Source organism: Panicum virgatum, chromosome 2N (genome assembly GCF_016808335.1).
Source record: "Panicum virgatum strain AP13 chromosome 2N, P.virgatum_v5, whole genome shotgun sequence".
NCBI lineage: Eukaryota > Viridiplantae > Streptophyta > Magnoliopsida > Poales > Poaceae > Panicum > Panicum virgatum.
In genome coordinates, this window is record NC_053146.1 from 13,277,817 (window position 1) to 13,295,877 (window position 18,061).

General features: G+C 42.3%; 2 protein-coding genes across 6 annotated transcripts; one reads left to right on the top strand and one right to left on the bottom strand.

Annotated features, from left to right (window-relative positions):
- The first annotated feature begins 1,180 nt into the window (after window positions 1–1,180).
- LOC120662413 lies at window positions 1,181–4,578 on the top strand. The gene is made up of 5 exons (XM_039941564.1): window positions 1,181–1,221; window positions 1,660–1,741; window positions 3,179–3,346; window positions 4,006–4,086; window positions 4,119–4,578. Exons 1-5 carry the CDS (start codon window positions 1,181–1,183, stop codon window positions 4,290–4,292), a joined length of 546 nt encoding a protein of 181 aa, XP_039797498.1. The 3' UTR covers window positions 4,293–4,578.
- A 1,183-nt stretch (window positions 4,579–5,761) lies between these two features.
- On the bottom strand, window positions 5,762–12,679 carry LOC120659807 (protein CHROMATIN REMODELING 35-like). 5 transcript variants are annotated; one of them, XR_005669187.1, is made up of 7 exons: window positions 12,492–12,679; window positions 10,271–10,884; window positions 9,833–10,135; window positions 9,055–9,225; window positions 6,255–8,023; window positions 6,117–6,177; window positions 5,762–6,023 (listed from the first exon to the last, which is right to left on the bottom strand). XR_005669187.1 is itself a non-coding variant. In XM_039938047.1 (6 exons), the coding sequence occupies exons 1-6, from the start codon at window positions 12,529–12,531 to the stop codon at window positions 6,174–6,176; spliced, it is 2,901 nt and encodes a 966-aa protein (XP_039793981.1). In that variant the 5' UTR covers window positions 12,532–12,679; the 3' UTR covers window positions 5,762–6,173. The 5 variants fall into 5 exon arrangements, 3 of the variants coding, with proteins under 3 accessions (XP_039793981.1, XP_039793980.1, XP_039793983.1); XR_005669186.1 differs by having other exon boundaries at window positions 6,117–6,181; XM_039938047.1 differs by having other exon boundaries at window positions 5,762–6,177.
- Window positions 12,680–18,061: the final 5,382 nt, after the last annotated feature.

Below are 18,061 nucleotides of genomic sequence, written 5' to 3' on the forward strand. Positions count from 1 at the left end.
ACAAGTGAGCGGTTTCAATGGAGTTTGCAACCAACATGAAGGTACAAAAAGAGATGACAAGTTTGAAGCCAAGCAAAAGGTGTAGAATAAATCTGATTTCACGTTCAAGGAGTTCCTGTTTGGTTGCAAGCACCGGAGTAGCCTGGCTCTCTGGAGATTGTTTGGTTACTAGTTGCCTACAAAGTACAAAATCAGCTTGATTAAAGACCACTACCGTTTGCCCTTCTTCCCGCGTTCCACGACAAAAATAGGACGTGTGTCGATCCTCATCGAATTCTGAAAATTTCAAAAACACCCTCCATTTTATTGAGAATCGCAACTAGACCCAGCATGTCCAAAATAAACAGTTACCACGTTCAAATATTTTCCATATAGGTCCTTGTATTAAAATTTAATTCATCATTAAAAAGAGAAGATTCGATATTACTGTCATTTTTACAGAAACCTCCAAAACCCCCCGCACCCAAACCCTACGTGCGTTCTCTCTCCCGCCTCTTCCCTCTCGCCGCCCTCTCGCTCCCAGCTCTCTGACTCTCCGCCGCCGCCTTCCCGCCCCTTCTCCCTCTCCGCCTGCCTTCGCTGCCTCACCCGCTCCCGCGGGATCCAGATCCGGCGCGAGGGTCAGCGGCGCCTCGTTCCTTCGTTCGAATCTGCCCCGGAGTCCACCATGCCGCCCCTCATCGGCCGTCGCCTGCGGCTGCAGCATAATCGGCGCCATCATCCTGAAGCGGGCGGAGCTCAGAGGATAGGCGCGCATGGTGGCGCGGGACAAGGCGGGGGCGCGACCGCGGGCGCGGGCGCTGACTGCCGGTGCGCTGCCGCGGCTGGCCCCTCGCGCCGCCGCCCGCCGCGCAGCAGGAGGGGGTAGGGGAGGGAAGAGGCGGCCTTGAAGAAGGGAGGGACCCTGTGAGTCTGTGACCACGGCCCCAAGCCGGCTCCGGCGAGAAACACCGGCGGCGGAGCGGCCACCAAGCTCCTAAATGCCGCGTACCTGGCGGCCGCATCCGCTCCCTCAAGCTCTCCGACCCCGCGCCCCGTCCCCGTCCGTAGCAACGACGCCGATGCCGCTGCCACCGCCGTCCTGTTCCACCTCCCGACCGAGCCGCAGGAGCAGGCCCGAGAAGCGGTGGAGAAGGGAGCATTCTCCCGTGTGCTCCCCATTGCCAGCATAGACGCTTCCATGGACAATGCCTTCAATGTGTTCGATGAAATGGGCACAAGGTATACATTTTTTCCTTTCAGTTTTGCTTGCTGATTTTGCACGGGGCCCCATTTTGCACAGCCACCATGTATATCAGTTGTGCTTGGCATGTGTAGTTCAAAGTTCAATGTAGATATGCTGGTCCTACACATACACTAGATAAGCTCAGTGCAACTGCAATTTTTCACTGCAACTGATTGTAATTGATGACCACCGACACCGTATCCTTATCCTAGACATACGTTTTTCTTACGAATTGATGTGTTGGTTCTTTACCATTGGTTATAACCAGGCTACATGTGTTGATGCATATTTATTTAGCTACTAAAAAAATCCACACTACAATCAGATTATGTGTACCTTATTGCTAAAATTATTATTTTCTAACCTCGCCTTCTAGGTTTCCAATAGGAAGAGATACAGAAAAATAATGATTGTTTACGATTTTTCCCTGTCAGCTACAGAAAAATTAGAAGAGCAAGGATGGTTGCAAGTTTGCAATATGGTGGCAGTGGGTGCTTCACGGCAACAGGCAACATGGTGAAATTGTTGTGGGCTTTTTGATGAATTTTCTGGTTCAGATAGATAGATAAAGGTGAGATGGTTTTATATCTCATTTCTCATGATATTTAGTCACTAATGCTTTTAGTGAGTCAGTATCATCGAGTTATGTACTTTTAAGTTTGCTTATAAGAGCGGCATTCCATGAATTTAAAGCTGATTTTGGTTGGATCAGACTTTCGAACTTGACTACATGAGATTCATATCTTTTTACATTATGGATAGCTTCAGTGGTGAGATCATGGCAATTGCAGTCAGCTATCCATTATTCCATTTGCATATTTTATTTAATTTTGTAGGTTGAATAAAGTGATAAGGTGCTCCCATATGTAATAGCTTGCATACTGCACTGCTTGATCATTTCTTTCTGCTTGAGTGCCATAATGTGTTTTTTTTTACCTTTTTGCCCAGTGTAACAGACTTTCGGATAAACTCCACACACCACTGGTGGTGTCCCTCTTTGGTTCTTCATTGGAATGCTTGGAGAGAATTTATTGAGGTGCAATAACTTGTCCCCTTGGAACTGCTCACCCCTAAATAATTTCATGCCAATCAGGCAGAACAAATTTGATTGTGCCATCCCTAAGATGAATATTGTGCAGAATATTGTGTCCTTCACTGATAAGAAAAAGGGAGAACCGATACTTCTTTTCTTTACACAGTTATGTTGTTCGATTTTAGAGCAGTGTGCTTGTTTTTTTGTTTGTTTGCACAATCACAAGTTGCTGCTATGGTATTTGGTTGCTCAATCGCAGGTTGCTGCTATGGTAGGGTTTATCATGCATAGCTATTTCATCTTGCTTGCTGTGTAGAACATGGTTAGAGTTGCTTGCTTGTAGCGTGGTTATTTAATTTAGAGCAGTGTGCTTAGGAGTTTTTTTTATGTTTCCACTGGTTACTGGCTTACTGCCATGGTTAGCAACTTAGCATGATTATTGCTATCGTCTTTTGGTCTACCAGCAAGGATGATGTGTCTTGACATGGAAACCTTGTATGTTGTATGCTCACATGTTTTCTTCTGGTTTTGTACTACTCAATGTTATCTTGAGATTTAAATTCTTTTCTCTGAAACTATAAGCTTCTGTTTCTGAAGGTTAACTAATGCATAGACATAATCTGAAATCTGTGCATCAAGGTCTTAGCACATTTCATCAATCATACACTAATGTTATCTTGGGTGGGCATGATGTTTCTGGATGATATCTTGCTGAAATATGTGTATGATTGATGCAATGTGCTAAGATCTTGAATCAAATCTGCAGGCCCCGAAGTGAGGTGGCAAGGCGCCGGTGCCAGCCAAGAAGAAAAAAGTATGTGCTGCGCCCCATCACATTCCTCCTTTCTTCCTTGAGACATGTAAGGTGCCATGGCTTGATTTGACATTGATTTGGTTGTGTTTGGCTGGTGCTGGAGAAGGTTACCGACCTGCTCTTCGAGAAGAGGCTGAAGCAGTTCGGTATTGGTAGTGCCTTTCCACCCAAGAAGGACCTGCACCGGTTTGTCAAGTGGCCCAAGGTCGTGCGCATCCAGCGGCAGTGCCGCATCCTTAGGCAACACCTTGAGGTGCTGCCGCCGCTCAATCAGGTTTTCGGTACCCTCGACTAGAACCTTGGTATACACATCACTACCCCTTTGTTTACCGAGTCTGAACTGGACATAGGAAATTCAATGTCTGAATTCGCTAGAAGTATATCCCCTTCTTGCTTGCTACAGTAGTCGCGAATAGATGTAGGACCAAGTACTATGTCATGTGAACAACTGACTGGTAACGAACTGAGTTGATCTGTGCACTAGCCATTTGAATAATCTTATCCACATGATGGCAATACAGTTGTAGTATTTGTGTAATACTGTTTATTATGCTTCAGTGTCTCGATTTCTTGATTAGCACAGAGTCTTGACTACTTGATGTGCCTGCCATTGGTGTTTGTTTAGGCCTTTGGCACCACTGTACATATATGTACTTTTCCATCTTAGGGATGTGTGGTAGCATGTCTAATCTTGCCTGTGAAAATGATTGAACACCATATTTTGTTCGTATAAGCTACCGAAAAACTACAAAACAGGAATGTGCTTACTGTTTTAGCTGGCCATTGCTGCTATGCATGAACAACATCTGGTCCTGGAATTACATCTTATCAACTTGCTTTTGTTGTTTGATGTTTTCTTTATCTGTTCTGTTTTAGCTATCTTTTTATTTTTCACTGAAAATATGTACTTGATAATATATGTATGTTCTGCAGCACTGTTTGGCCGACGCCAGTGCTTGGGCAGGCACGACAGCCCAGCTCGGACATAGCACGAGCTGCTACGGCCTGGAGCGCTGGGCAGGCAGGGCCATGGAGGCGTGTCACGGTGGGGTCGGTCACGGTGGTGGCGAGAGGGCAGCGCGGCAACAGGCTCCTGGTCGAGCTCGAGCTCAAGCTCAAGCATAGTGACGAGCGCCGGCCAGCACGCCAAATATGCTCATGAACCTGTTACCCATTTCGTCATTCCGATCCCCTATATGGGTGGTGACATGAGCAACTAGCACTAGAAAATTTTGCCAGACCATGAAAACAACTACCTTTTACTTTGCTATCAGGGAAGCAAATAGTAGGCAGTGATCTAAAAACAGAGTACAGATTGTGATGGCATTACTTGTATTCGTCTTCTGCCGCACTATGTCATGAACCCATGGATTGTTCCTGCAATTCAACATGATGTGATATGTAAAACTTGTATTTGAGTAAAGCAGTGGACAAGATGTATTTCTTACCATATGTTGTGATTTTGTGTTGAATTATTATTATATACCATGCATGCCATTTGTTGCATTTCATTACTACTTATATTTATTTGTATATTTTATTATCTCAATTTACTAATATTTGGTTTTTTAAACGGTAGGGCACACATCACGCGGCTAATGTTTTAGTGAGATGTAAAAGAGGACTGATTGGTTGCCTGCACAACTAAGGTTCAATTACCACTTGCATGAGGTGGTTAGGTTACCCAAGGGTTTCTATCAAGGTTTACACCATGCTCCAAAGCAACATGACAATGACAAACATAATGCTAATGAAAACTGCCTAAACTAAAATTATGACATCTTGGGCCTGGCTCTACGATACGGGCCAAGCTGGCCAGATACGTGAACCAAGCATGCCCTAAGAACCGCTAAGCAAACAGGCTTGCTACTTCACCGCAGAACTTGGGTGCAATAATTAATTTCAAATTCAACAATACAAAAAAAACTGCATTAGCATGATTTTCTTATGCACACTTCTAACTTTTTTAAGCACAGCTATTCTAAAAACAATAGGCAATCAAACAAAAGAAATCAAATTTAGAATTTTATTTGAAATAAAATAATCACACATGCAATTCTACATGGCTAGGAATTTAATTTGCGGCATGCCACTATCACTGTCGTACTGGTTTAAGTTTCTTATCAACTTTTTTTAAAAAAAATTCTCAGCATGTTAGGATCATCATATTTTTCCACACTCCATAATACATTATGTTCAAAATTGTTTAGCTCTCGTATCAACACATGGGCAAGAATTAGTTAGGAGAAAAATTAGTTGCTTCAGACCTAAAGAACATACTGTGTAGTGGGGCGCTGCCCATTCTTCCGTACGAAGAAAATGGCACTACTTCAGATCTGGGTTCTTGGCACTCAGACTGATCCCCAGTCGTGTTGGAGAGTGCCCCATCTAGGCCTCTACAATTTCTATAAGCTCGGTGGCTTGGTGCCCATACTCACCTACACTCCGAGATCCACAAGAACACAAGCGAACGGAACATCATGTTCCAAAACAAAAGAAGACGAAAACAAAAGGAGCTTTTCCATATGATGTTCTAAAAGGCAGATATCTTAAACATCTCAAGCACACAGTACCTTTGAGCTTTCCAATGGCCTCTGCTCGCTTCTGCCTGCATTGCATTGGGCACAAAAAGAAGGGCACTGCATATTTCCAACACCCAAGAACAAAACAGCAGCATAACCTCCAATGCTGGAGAACAAAACAAACTGAGCGCACATTCACGAAAGGGTTTATTGAGCTGTTTACTGTTGCACACAGAAACTTTATGAGAAAACGATGACTGTTAATCCTCAGAAACTTGACCTAAGAGTCGCGAGGATCAACCTGATTGCTGTCACAAGTTGGCACATACTACAAAAGAGCCATACCATAAACATAGTTTGAAAATGACTAAACATAAAGCCCTAAGATCAAACTGAGGTCTGTCACCACAATGAAGCCACTGTATCACCCTGCAGATAAACAGTACCCGTCAAAGCATTGGTTTCATGATGTAATGTAAGGCATGATTCTAGAGGAAAATCTGCATGCATAAGATCATGTACCAGCTCAGAAGATCAGCATTGCAATATTTACATGGCATCCAGTGGCCACAAAGCTTCTTACCTACCTACAAAGACAAATTCTGGATGAGACTACTAGCATGCAAAACAATATCGAGACATTGAGAGGCAGGTGTTCACCTTCTATACAGTGCCTTGACATCTTGATGCATTGCTTTAGTATCCAGTAATTCATCCCCACAGTCATCAATATCAACTTGACCAAGTTTGAAGTCTTCTGATGTGCAGTGCTCATTCCATTCGAACCACAGCTTCTGTATAACTTCCTTCTTAAATGCGGACTCATGGTGCTTCTCCTCAGCAGAATCAGCAGCTACAAGCCTGTATACAAACACTTTCTTCTGCTGTCCAGGCCTGAATGCACGTCCGATTGCTTGACGGGTGACAGATGGGTTCAGGTGAACATCTAAAATAACAACTCTCGACGCGCCAACAAGGGAGATACCCTCGCCACATGCCTTGATAGAACCGAAAAGTACTTTTGCATCAGAAGAGTTGTTAAATTGATTGACTAACAATTCTCTATCTTCTTGACTAGTATCACCAGAGATCATGAAAATCTCTTTCCCCACATGCCAGCCCTTCACCTTAACCAGCAGCCTTTCCAAGAATTTCATTGGAAGTATATATTGGCTAAAAGCAAGTACTTTCTCTCCTGCAGAACTAGCAAGTGACAGTATATTCATGAAAAATCTGGCCTTCACCCCATCCTTCACCCCATCTCTCACATCGATGGAATCAATAATAATATCAATTGACTTATCTGTCAAGTTATTAGCCCTATCTTCAGCATTAACTTCTGAAATCTCTGAAAGACAAGGATGAACATACAATGAAGTGTCTACAGCACTTCTTTTGAACTTGTCATATGCTCCCATCTTCTTCTGAATAATCTCTTTCTGAATAGAAGTGAGTTTCAAGAACACGCTGAAGTCAACTAAGCCAGGAAGTTCATCTAAGATGTCACCCTTATAGTAGTGAAGAACATCCTTTGTAAGTTCTCTAAGACCTCTAATGACATGAGCTTTTCTCTTGAAGTTATCATCATTCAACAGTGTTTTTTCAACTGACTCAGTAAATGCACCGTGGTTAATCCCTTTTGAACTTCTACCTGACATCTCTACTTGACTCATCATCCGTCTAACAATGGGACGGGATGATTCCATTTTGAGAAACTTAGGGCGAACAAGATTCAAAATATTAAAAACTTCCTCAACATGATTCTGGAATAGTGTACCTGAAAGGACCACTTTGCGTGGTGTTTCCACTCTACTCAGAGATTCTAGTACATCAGTCTCCCTATTTCTTGGTGTATGACCCTCATCCATTATCAAAAGGTTGGGGACCCTTAGCAGTCTATCCCTACATGCAGCTGCTGCTTTGCTGCCCCCATCATCAGAAACAATTGTGGAGAACTGCTTGTATCCAAGAAACAGTATACTCATATTGTCTTCCCATGATTTGAGGACTTCCAGTTGGTCTACTCTTTTTTCAGCCTTAACAGAGTAGAAATCGTACAACGGTATATCCTGTACCTGCCACTGTTGAATTTCTTTCTTCCATGTACCTAATATCCCTTTGGGTAGCACAACAAGGGGCCTTGCAGATGGATACCTTGCTAGGAAGCTCTGAATGAAACTTATAAGCATAAATGTTTTCCCCGAACCTGGGGCATGAGCAAGAATGCAACCTCCAGGCTTGTCTCCGATCAAATTCTTAACCAAAAAGTTGAATCCTTCCAACTGATGTGGCCTCATTTGCTTAGCATGTCTTGGATGAATAGCAATATCTGAAACTATGAAATCATCAGACAGTTTAATGCTACCACAATCTATCTCATCAGCGTCCTTTGAATGTCCTCCATAGCAACTTGTTCTTCTCCTTGAAGCCTGAAATAAAGAAAACGTTAAGGTCACTTGGTTTCTCCAATACTATTATCTTCTGTGCAGATTTACACATTTGAATCTCACAATTGTAATATAAATTGATTTGAATTTCATTTGAATCTCATGATTATAATATAAACTGATATTAGTTTACTCTAGTTATTTAGGGAAGCAACCAAAAAATCTCAGGCTTTCAGCAAAACGCCATAAGTTCAAGGTTACTCTGCAACTAAACATGTCTTTTGTAGAAATGAAAAAAGCAATTACTGATCTCCGAGTTATATTCCAATGATTTTCTATTGTTTCATAGTAGCTGGAACTGATGTGAAAAAGACTAGACTAGGGAGAGACCCCCAGACCTCAAGGTCTAACCAGTGTAACTCGGGAGAAGTTGGCCTATTAGCAAGAAAAGGTTTTGACATTTTCAAGGAAATTTCAATATGGACATTTGTTTATACTCCATGCCAAATTGTAGGTCATTTTAGCAAATCGAGATATATAGTTTTTGCTAGTATCTAGACATAGCTATATGTAGGTGCATAGCAAAAACTATATATCTAAATTTACCAAAAACGACTAACAATTTGAAACAGAGGCAGTATTTCACAACTTGTTCCATGTGCATACAAGGTGAGGATAATGAAATTATCGAGGCAGAGTATAGAGCTAGTGCATGTCAAGTGGAATAGACAGGTAAGCTAACAGCACAAGTGCTCAAAATTTAAAACTGTAAGGATCATGTAGCTGGACTACTGTCAACGAGTATGGATCTAGTGCATTTGAACTGAAATGAGAAGATAAGCTAACATCACAGGTGTTCAAAACTAGAAACGGTAAGTCTGTATCATAAGTGAAGCAGAACTAATGTAAGAATTAACTACCAGGCCATTTGCTAAACAAGAACACCCCAACATGGAGCCTGCTGACAGGATTTTCCCAAAGTGAAAACTACATGCATGCATAAAAATAACTTTAGTGCCAAATGAACGAGAGCTACAAAGGCCTTCTATATATACGTCAAACAAATTACAAACCTTTTTCCACTGATAATCAATTATTGTTTCAGCTCTTCTCACAATCATTCCACAGACACGGCATACATGGCCCAAATCTTCATGAATCCGAATGTCATGATTGCAGTCGACATCCTCCATCTTTCTATGATCCACTTCTTTCTCATTTGCCGCCTCATCAAATGCATCAATCTGGACCAATAAAAGTAACCAAATCAACAATCACAGATAATACAAACCTATTACCAACTGAACTGAACAGCAAAGTGTGCAAACTTGTCATGATAGATAGGAAGCCTGACAAGGCAAGGGAATGCATTTTTTAACACTTCAGCTAATGAACCCCTATTCATTATTTATCACTTAGCTCCCATATAATAAGATACTCCCTTTTTTTGGGAGTTATTATGTCACAATACAAAGTCACCATTGTAATATAGGTGTAGTTGTCATGGCTGTGCATAAAATTTAATACAGTACAAATTTTTAATAAAGTTATTGTGATCTTGACATGTCTATTGGAGCATTTCATCCCTTATAGGCACAGCTTTTCTCCATCTCTAACAAATTATGTTGGGATCTTTTGCTTTCTTGCAATGTTCATATTGTTGGCTTAACCTTACATTGTGAAATGGGGTATATTTCTTGCAATCAACCAGGCATAATATACTACCATGAAGATGCTTCATAGAAAGCAGCGTTCAACATTCAAATAGATAATAAAACATGTATTCACAAGCAGAAATTTTTTTGAAGGGTGCTGCACTACAAAACCAAATTCTGTGGTTGACACGCATACCTTTGTACTTTCGATGGCCAATGCAAAATCTTTCCAGTATTCCTCAAGACCATCACTTTCATTTTTTGGTTTCTCCTCTTCCTTCATAGGCAGCTCAGGTTCTGACGAAATATCAGTTTGCCCAAAATCCAATGACAAATCAGCAGCTACTGGATCTGTGTCAGATTTTCTTTTCCTTTGTCTAGGGGCAGTGGTAGCATCTTCTCTGCCATGCAAGCTGGGGTCTGATCTCCTCCGCTTTTTCTCTATAGGATGTGAAAGGAACACTTGTGTTTCTGCTCTCTTCTCCGCTATGTTAACAGCCTAGAAAATGAAAAACAAGAACTAAGCGTTGGAATACAAAGTCGTTCATCTGGGCACACATAGTAGAATACGCACAAAAATACAGATTTGTAGAATTGAACATTCACTAATTAACTGGAGTTGATAGGTAAATACCACAAGATCTTGCATACGTTGCTCCTCAGGCCTTTTCTGCAACACAACTCTCTCAAACTGAATAGATGGTTGCCAGCTGGTTTGCAGAGGAAATTGATTCACTAAAGCTGCACTTTGACCATATGGAACAATCTGTGTATTTTTGTCTCCTTCAATATGCATGGTTTCAAATGCTTGGCTCATCCCATTGGATGCCACCCATTTCGTGATATTACTAGCCAATTGAGATGTTGTCAGTTCTTCATTTATCTTTAGTGAAAGCTTATTGTATCCTGAATTGTTTCCATCCTCATCATCTGAATCACCAATTTCTATTATTTCAGTATTTTCTTGTTGTTTCCTTGGCTTCATAGAATAATTGTTCAATTTGCCATCTGCCATTGTGTTGGCTATCACAGAATTTTCAGAGGGACATTCCAGACTAGAAAGGAAGTTGATCAATTGGACCTTGCGCTGACGAATGTTTTCCCATTCCTTGCTAGCACTGCCAAATTCCAAACTGGGGACCCTACTTGCAACAGGAAGTGCATAACCGCTGGAATAGGTTGCAACTCCAGGTGTTAATACACTGGTATTACGCTCAGCAGATTTCTTGTGCCTTCTGTAAAATATGCCTACAAAAAACAAAAGGACTACTATCATGGGAGAGAAAGGCCAAGTAAATTGACTCACAATGCCAGATCATGTATATTTCTAGAAAAAAATCAACACATTTCCCAAAGAGAAGTACATGCATTGTAATAAGTTGCAAAATACAAGCAGATTTTGTTTGCAAAGTTCTAGCAGTATAAATGCATCGAACAGCACAAATATATAAGGAAAAACTTGATATTACTAGTTGTTAACATAATGTTAACCTCATGAAGATATTAATCAGAAGAAAATAGCATGTGTAGGGAAAATTAAGGAATTATTAAAGCAAAAAAGCTTCACTTTTAGAGAAAATGAGACATAACTTTATATGACAGTCTAGATACAGTGGACAACATGAAATCAACCAAGTCAACCTGCTTATGTAGCAAGAGGAGTAATCACAACAAAAGAATGGGTATTTCATGTATATGTTATGTATTTTTACTTTGTCTGCATAATAACATGGAAATGGTGAAAACAGAAGCTGAACAAGCAAGCAATATGTGAGCGATGAGCGCGGTCACGCTACTGCTTACACCGTTGCTACCTTCATTTCACTACCCCACATGAAGTACAAGGCAACCATTCATTCTCTACAGTTTGTGGGTAAAGATCAATGCCATCTATAGCTAACTAAATATTTTGTTTTTAGAGAAGACTGTGGGGGAGATCTCCACAGTACATAAAAATTATATTAACGAGCTAAGAGAGAGCTAACTAAATATTGAGCAGAGAACAACGGGAACATAAATCAAAACTGTTACCATCTCTGCTTCTCCTGTTATCCGTCCTTAGACATTCTAAACCAGTGTTCCAGCAACCAAAACAGAGGTAGGTATCCTCAAAGCAGAACAGAAAAAAACAGCAGCACATAACTTGCTAAGCACAAAGAAAGACGACAGGACAAATAGTTCTCTCTGAAACATGTTCTCAATTCAAAAGCCATTTTCCTACGGGAGCTTATGACTCTGAGCTTCAGTGTCTCACCTTCTGCCTGACCAGCACATGGTAAATTTTATCCTAGCAAATCCAGGAAAAAAAAACACATACAGAGCACTAGAATGAATGGCTAAATAAGACTTTGCACCCATCGAACCATGATAATTCCAGCCTAAAAAAGGCAAGCCATGCCACCGTGATCCCCCTAAAAAGTCCACCGCAACAGAAGCTTGGACCCCTGCCCAGAAAATCACCACGGCGATCACCGAGGCAAAGCCTGAAGCCCCAACCCACACGGAGACCAATGGAAGGCAGTAAACCCAAGCGTTTGCGAATGGCGGCCTCATGCGGGCACAAACGTACACAAACCCCCCGAACACGAAGGAAAACCCCGCCCCCCCCCCCCCCGCCCCCCACCCCCCCCCCCCCCCCTTCTCCCTCGAAGCGAACCCCAACAAAACTCTCAATCCCAAACCGAAACCCTCGTCGAACAGCGCAAAATGCATCACCAAAATCGTGGACGAAGAAACGAAGGGGAAAAGAAACAAAGAGCATTTCCCCCCAACAAGTAGGAATGGTAGCCGCAGGGGATCCGCATCCGCCACACGACCAGACGCGAGACGCAGGGAAGGGGGGAGGGGAGGCTCACCGGAGGACGGGGTCAGCGGGTCGCCGCCGGCGGGGGCCATGGCGGGCGAGGCAGCGCGCGCACCCGCCGGGTTGGGATCCTCTGCAGTCGGCTGCGGTGACCGACGCGTGGGCCCGACGGGCGCCAGGTCCCTTCTGGGTGGGGAGAGCGCGACACGGACACCGGACTCGTGCGGCCGAGTGGGAGTGCGCGTGTGGGAATCTCCGCTTTCGTCTGCACTCTTGGCTCGGGCCCCGGGTCCGCACCGCTGACGTGGCGCACTGTGGGGCCGGGTGCCAGCGACAAGCTCTGCCCGGCGCGGCGGCGCCCGTGCGGCGGGATTGGGGGCGGCAGAGAGTGACCAGGAGCAGGGTTTACAATCCCGCTCGGAAACCGCCGGAAACCGGGTTTTTTTCCCGTTCCGGGAACTGGGCGGGATTGGAAACCGCCAGGATTTCCCGGAAAATTTTGCCCAAATTTAAATTTTTCAAAAAAATTTGTATGAACGGTAACCGCTGCATCCCGAGCGGGAACCGTTGTTTCCCGACCGGTTTCCGTTGATTTTTACCGGGAAATGCCGTCGGCCGAGGGGAAAATTAAAAATTTTGGCAACATTTCTCCGTAATTTTGTAAATAGCATTGCACAAAGTATATATCAAGCATTTATATATCATTGACAGGGAGATAAACATATAAATAGAAGTTCATATACATATAAATGTTGTGTTCGCATGAGTAGTCCATAAATCACAACAATAGTCCATCCAAACTTCATATCCATAGTCCATACAAATCATCAAATACACATCATGTTATTTGTATGAGGGTATATGGTTTTTATGCAACACAATAATTATTTGAAATAATCATTGTGTTGCATAAGAACCATATACCCTCGTACAAATAGCTAGCATACACATATAAATTCATGTGTGTATGACACAGTGCTAGAGGACTATACATTATCTTGCAAAATGTTAGGTGCATAATGATGGGTACATGTATGTGTTAGTAAGTTAGTTGTTGATATTGTAGGAGATGATATGTTAGTGGTAGGATTTATCATATATGTGGTAGTGCTTATCAAAATGTTAGGTGCATAATGATGGTTACATGTATGTGACATGTCTATATATGTGTGTGACATGTATATATGTATCTTATATATGTTTGTGCCATGTCATGTATTCAATTTGCACTGAAATGCTGCCAAAATTTTCATTGTTCGTACTAACTATGCAATGCTATGTCCATTATATACATTAAAACATTATATATGGAGTCATTTCTTACGGCATGTCAATTGTTCAAATGGAGTCATTTCTTTGTAAAATTTGGCTTCACTACACCTGTTTTTTTTTAATTCCCGGTCGCTGTGACCGGTTTCCCGGTCAGAAAACACCAGTTCCCGGTCGGAAAAACCGGTTTCCCGATTTTTGAATTTGAAGTGCCATTTCATCCGATTTCTGGCGGTTTTCACCGGGAACCCGCCGGTTTCCCGTTCCCGGACTCAGGCGGGAAAACGCTTCCCGACGGAAACGTAAACCCTGGCCAGGAGGCGCGTGGTGGTGCTGTGGGTCGAGTGGACAGTGGATAAGGCAGCAGAGACAGGTGTGGGATTGCTTGGGGGTTTTTTATGGGCTGGGCCGAATCTAAGGGCCGAGTTTACGGTTTCAGCGGCAGCTTTGCTGACCTGACCCAAGGAAGGAAATGGGTTAGTTTCTCACGCCATGGGCTGGGTTGGGTTGGGCCATTTCGACTGCCCTGGACCCTGGTCAAACTTGGCCATTCCGACATGGAATGCTATATTGTTTCACTTTGGTTTTTTGCCAAATTTGAAAGGGGTACAGTCCCAACACGTCTAAAAGTGATCGGGTGCTCTAGCCTAAGAGGGGGAGGGGGTGAATTAGGCACTAATAAAAACTTAGACCTATGGCTCCAACTAGTTTGCACAAAACTTAAACTAAAACATGCTATCTAGATGTGCAACTAGGTTGTTCTAGTGTGAAACTCCTATCCCAAAAGAGTTTAGCAACCTATAGCCTTTCCTATCAAGAAACTACTCTATGAAAGTAAAGGCATACAAAATGCTAGTATGAAATGCGGAAGCTTAAAGAGCGGGATAGGAGATAGCAAACTCTTGACGCGGATGTTTATCCCGTGGTTCGGTTAGCCACAAAGGCACACCTACATTCACGTTGTTGTAGCACTCACTAAGAGTATAGCTACTCGGCCACCAAGTCTCTTCCGTGAATACAATCACAGTCACCTTGGCCCCGGGTTCCACTAAGGAGCTTCTCCATAAAGGATGGGGGTCTCCACGTCCCTCGCACAAAGATGTCGTCGCCGCTCCACACCAAGTCGGAGGGTCGATGACGTTGCCGGCGAGCTTCACGCTCCAAGGTGTCGGCGCACCAAGCTTTTGTTTTGGTTCGCTAATGAACCACAGCACAAAGTCTCTAAGCCTTGCAATCTCACTCACTAAGAGCTAATCCTTTACACAACACTCTCAAAGTGTGCTAAGGGCTAAGGATATGATCTTGATGCTTTTGTATGGCTTGGAGATGTTCTTGGGTGTGTGTGGGATGTCCAGCAACTCCAGCAATCTTCAAATGGCCGGGGTGAGGCATATATATAGGCCACCAAGTTTTGTAGCCGTTGCTCCAACGGTCAGCTGAAAATCTACGTATCACCGGAAGAATCGATGCCTCTGGCAGGGGTAGCGTCGGTTCATCCGGTCACACATAACACGAAGTAGCCGTTGAACTTCTGACAACTGACACAGTGGCCACCGGTTGAACCGATGCTTTGTACCGATGCATCACCGGTTCATCCGGTGCTTAAGAATCTTCTCCTGGGCGCTGACGTCATTGCACCGACGCAATGCTCCGATGCACCGTCGGTTGAACCGGTGCTGAAGAATCTTCTCCTGGGCTCTTGACATCGTCTCTGGAACATAGGACGCCCAATACACCGATGCCCCTTTTTGACCCGTCGGTTCATCCGGTGCCCATAAGCTGACTTGGCTTTGATTCCTTCTGCACTAGAAATCCATAGCGTCGGTTCTTCCGACTACCATCGGATGCACCGATGCCCTTGGCGTCGGTTCTTCCGGTGCTACTGACTGAAGAGCTTTCAGGGCGGAACCCCCGTAGGGGCAGCCCTTCGGGCCTTGCTACGCCTATCTTCTCTTTCTCTTTGTCATCACTTGAATCTAAAAGCCTGAGAATGATCATCTTAACAATCATGTTAGTCCAAGTGTCGTGTTGTCGTTCGATCACCAAAATCACTCGAAATGGCACAAATGGTGTCATGTTCGTTACAACATCTTGGTTACTGATTCCAAGAAAAAAAAGAACAAGAAATAGAAAAGGAAAAAAGATCAAGGAATTTTAAGCACACTATCTTACAAATCCATCTTCAATGATAGAAGTCAGAGAGAGAAAAATACTCAGTTGGAGAAAAAATACACAAGATCACGACATTATCCACTTTGATCTAATATTTTATTGAGATTAAATTCATTTTTCGGACAATTGATTGAATACATATTACAACGACATGTGTATTATACTTTAGTAATAAATATTTAGAAAATTCATATTTCAGTTGACTAGGTACAATATGGTTTGTATACACAAAACTGATAAAATTTTGAAGTTTATGTTTAGAAAAATCAAGTTTCTATTTACGAGTTCAATCGAAATAATAATAATAATAGAGAAATTAATATTTTTTGCCCTACTTTGCAGTGCAATTGTGATTATACCCTCGTTTTCCTTAACTTTGTGATATTCCCTTGCTGTTCACAAGTCAACTCGGTTTTGCCCCTTGCGTTGACTAGAGGCAAAATCGAGTTGACTTGTGAACAACAAGGGCAAAATCATAAAGTCAAGAATAATGAGGGTAATCATAATTGCAATGTAAATTAGGGGCAAGAACACAAATGGCCATATAATAATAATAATAATAATAATAATAATAATAATAATAATAATAATACTAGTAGTAGCAGCAGCAGCAGGAGTAGCAGTAGTAGCAGTAGTAGTAGTAAATCCTTTATTTTCTTTACAAAAGCTAAAGCTTTGCATTTGGTACTTTAATAAGTCAGTGACTATATAAAAAACTATGCTTATTTAGAACAAGTTAGTGCATACATGTTTACCAAATTGACACATCTCCCGAATTTCATAAACCTTAATGTAAATTTTGAAAATTAAACAATCTAATGTTATTTAAGTGAAATGCACTTCAAACTATTTTTAATAAGTGATATAAAGTATATAAGTCTTGTATAAGATTCAACAATTTTTGAAATTATATACTATTTTGTAGTGATTAATCGATTTTCTATCATGATTCCCAAAAATAATTTATGCTAGCGGGCTGCTTAAATAATCACCAGCACAAATCAAGTGCCCTTGTGGAAATAAATTTTGGATATGTATTTAAAACAAGTGCCCTTTGTCCGAACGGATAAGGACACTCGCTCTTCATGATTGCTGTTTAGAACAAGTTGCTCTCAACCGCGCCGCCGCATTCGCTACTTCGCATGGCCATATCTTGACACATCTCCCATGGAGTTCCATATCTCAGAGAGAGATTGTAACCGAGAGAAAGAGAGAGAGGGTCATGATAATTTATATGGTGTTGGAATCGCTCATTTGATTTTTCCGTATCATTTATTGAATGTTGTTGTTGCATCAGATGTGTGACTAATTAACTGCCAGGGCAGGCAACTCAGACTAGCACTTTCTGCAGGGCACAATAATGGAGCTGACGTCTCACGTGAACTGAAATTGGATGGACCGATCGGTTGATAGAAGCATATGCTTGACGTGCAGGAAAAAAATGTATTTGAATAGCTATGGGAATTAGTTATATAGTCGTGAAAAGGCTTATAGCCTAGTGGTTACAAGAGCCTCAGTAGTATTTTAGGTAGCCTCAGTAGCTGACTTAATGGCTTTGTGTTTCAGTGGTAGATGACATTCCCGTTGACAGTGAGATGCATGGAGTGACTTCGTCAATTTCGAGGATTTGATGGCCCATCAGTCTTTGAAGATGCTTATAGGAGTAGGGTTTGTGTACGTGTGTTCGTAGGGATGAGTGTCTGAGTTGTACTGTGTAAATCTTTAAAAAAAGAATTAGTTATATAGTCTCAAATAATAAGCAAATACCCATAAAATTCAGCCATGCCTCCCTAAGAAGGCGCATGCCATGAGTCCATAACCATGACTTATTTACACAGCATGCACAACATGTTGACTTGTGATCGTCGTCACTTTATTGTCATATTTGTATTAAGATATTCTCTTATCTACATATTTCAAGAAGTTTAGCTGGAGCTCATCATCAACGAACCATAAGACTTTGTACGTGGAAAATATATATGCGAGAACTCAGCTCTACAAGAGCCTTAACAAGAATAGCTAGGAGTCGGAGAACGTCCAGGACCAGGAGCCAGCATATCATGGCACCATCTCTACGCAAAAAGAAGGAATCAAGCAGCAATTAAATTCTTGATGCTTCTCGAGCCCATACGATGACTTGTGCTGACCATGTTTAGCTGCTCTGTGGTATCTAAAAAAATC

Coding starts and splice junctions, on each gene's coding strand:
- LOC120662413 (XM_039941564.1), top strand. CDS start 1,181: ATGGACAATGCCTTCAATGTGTTCGATGAAATGGGCACAAG. Junction 1,222..1,659: donor TTCGATGAAATGGGCACAAG/GTATACATTTTT, acceptor TTTCCCTGTCAG/CTACAGAAAAATTAGAAGAG. Junction 4,087..4,118: donor GCTGCTACGGCCTGGAGCGC/TGGGCAGGCAGG, acceptor GGCGTGTCACGG/TGGGGTCGGTCACGGTGGTG.
- LOC120659807 (XM_039938047.1), bottom strand. CDS start 12,531: ATGGCCCCCGCCGGCGGCGACCCGCTGACCCCGTCCTCCG. Junction 9,226..9,832: donor TGGCCATCGAAAGTACAAAG/GTATGCGTGTCA, acceptor TTATTGGTCCAG/ATTGATGCATTTGATGAGGC. Junction 8,024..9,054: donor TTGATTATCAGTGGAAAAAG/GTTTGTAATTTG, acceptor TCTTTATTTCAG/GCTTCAAGGAGAAGAACAAG.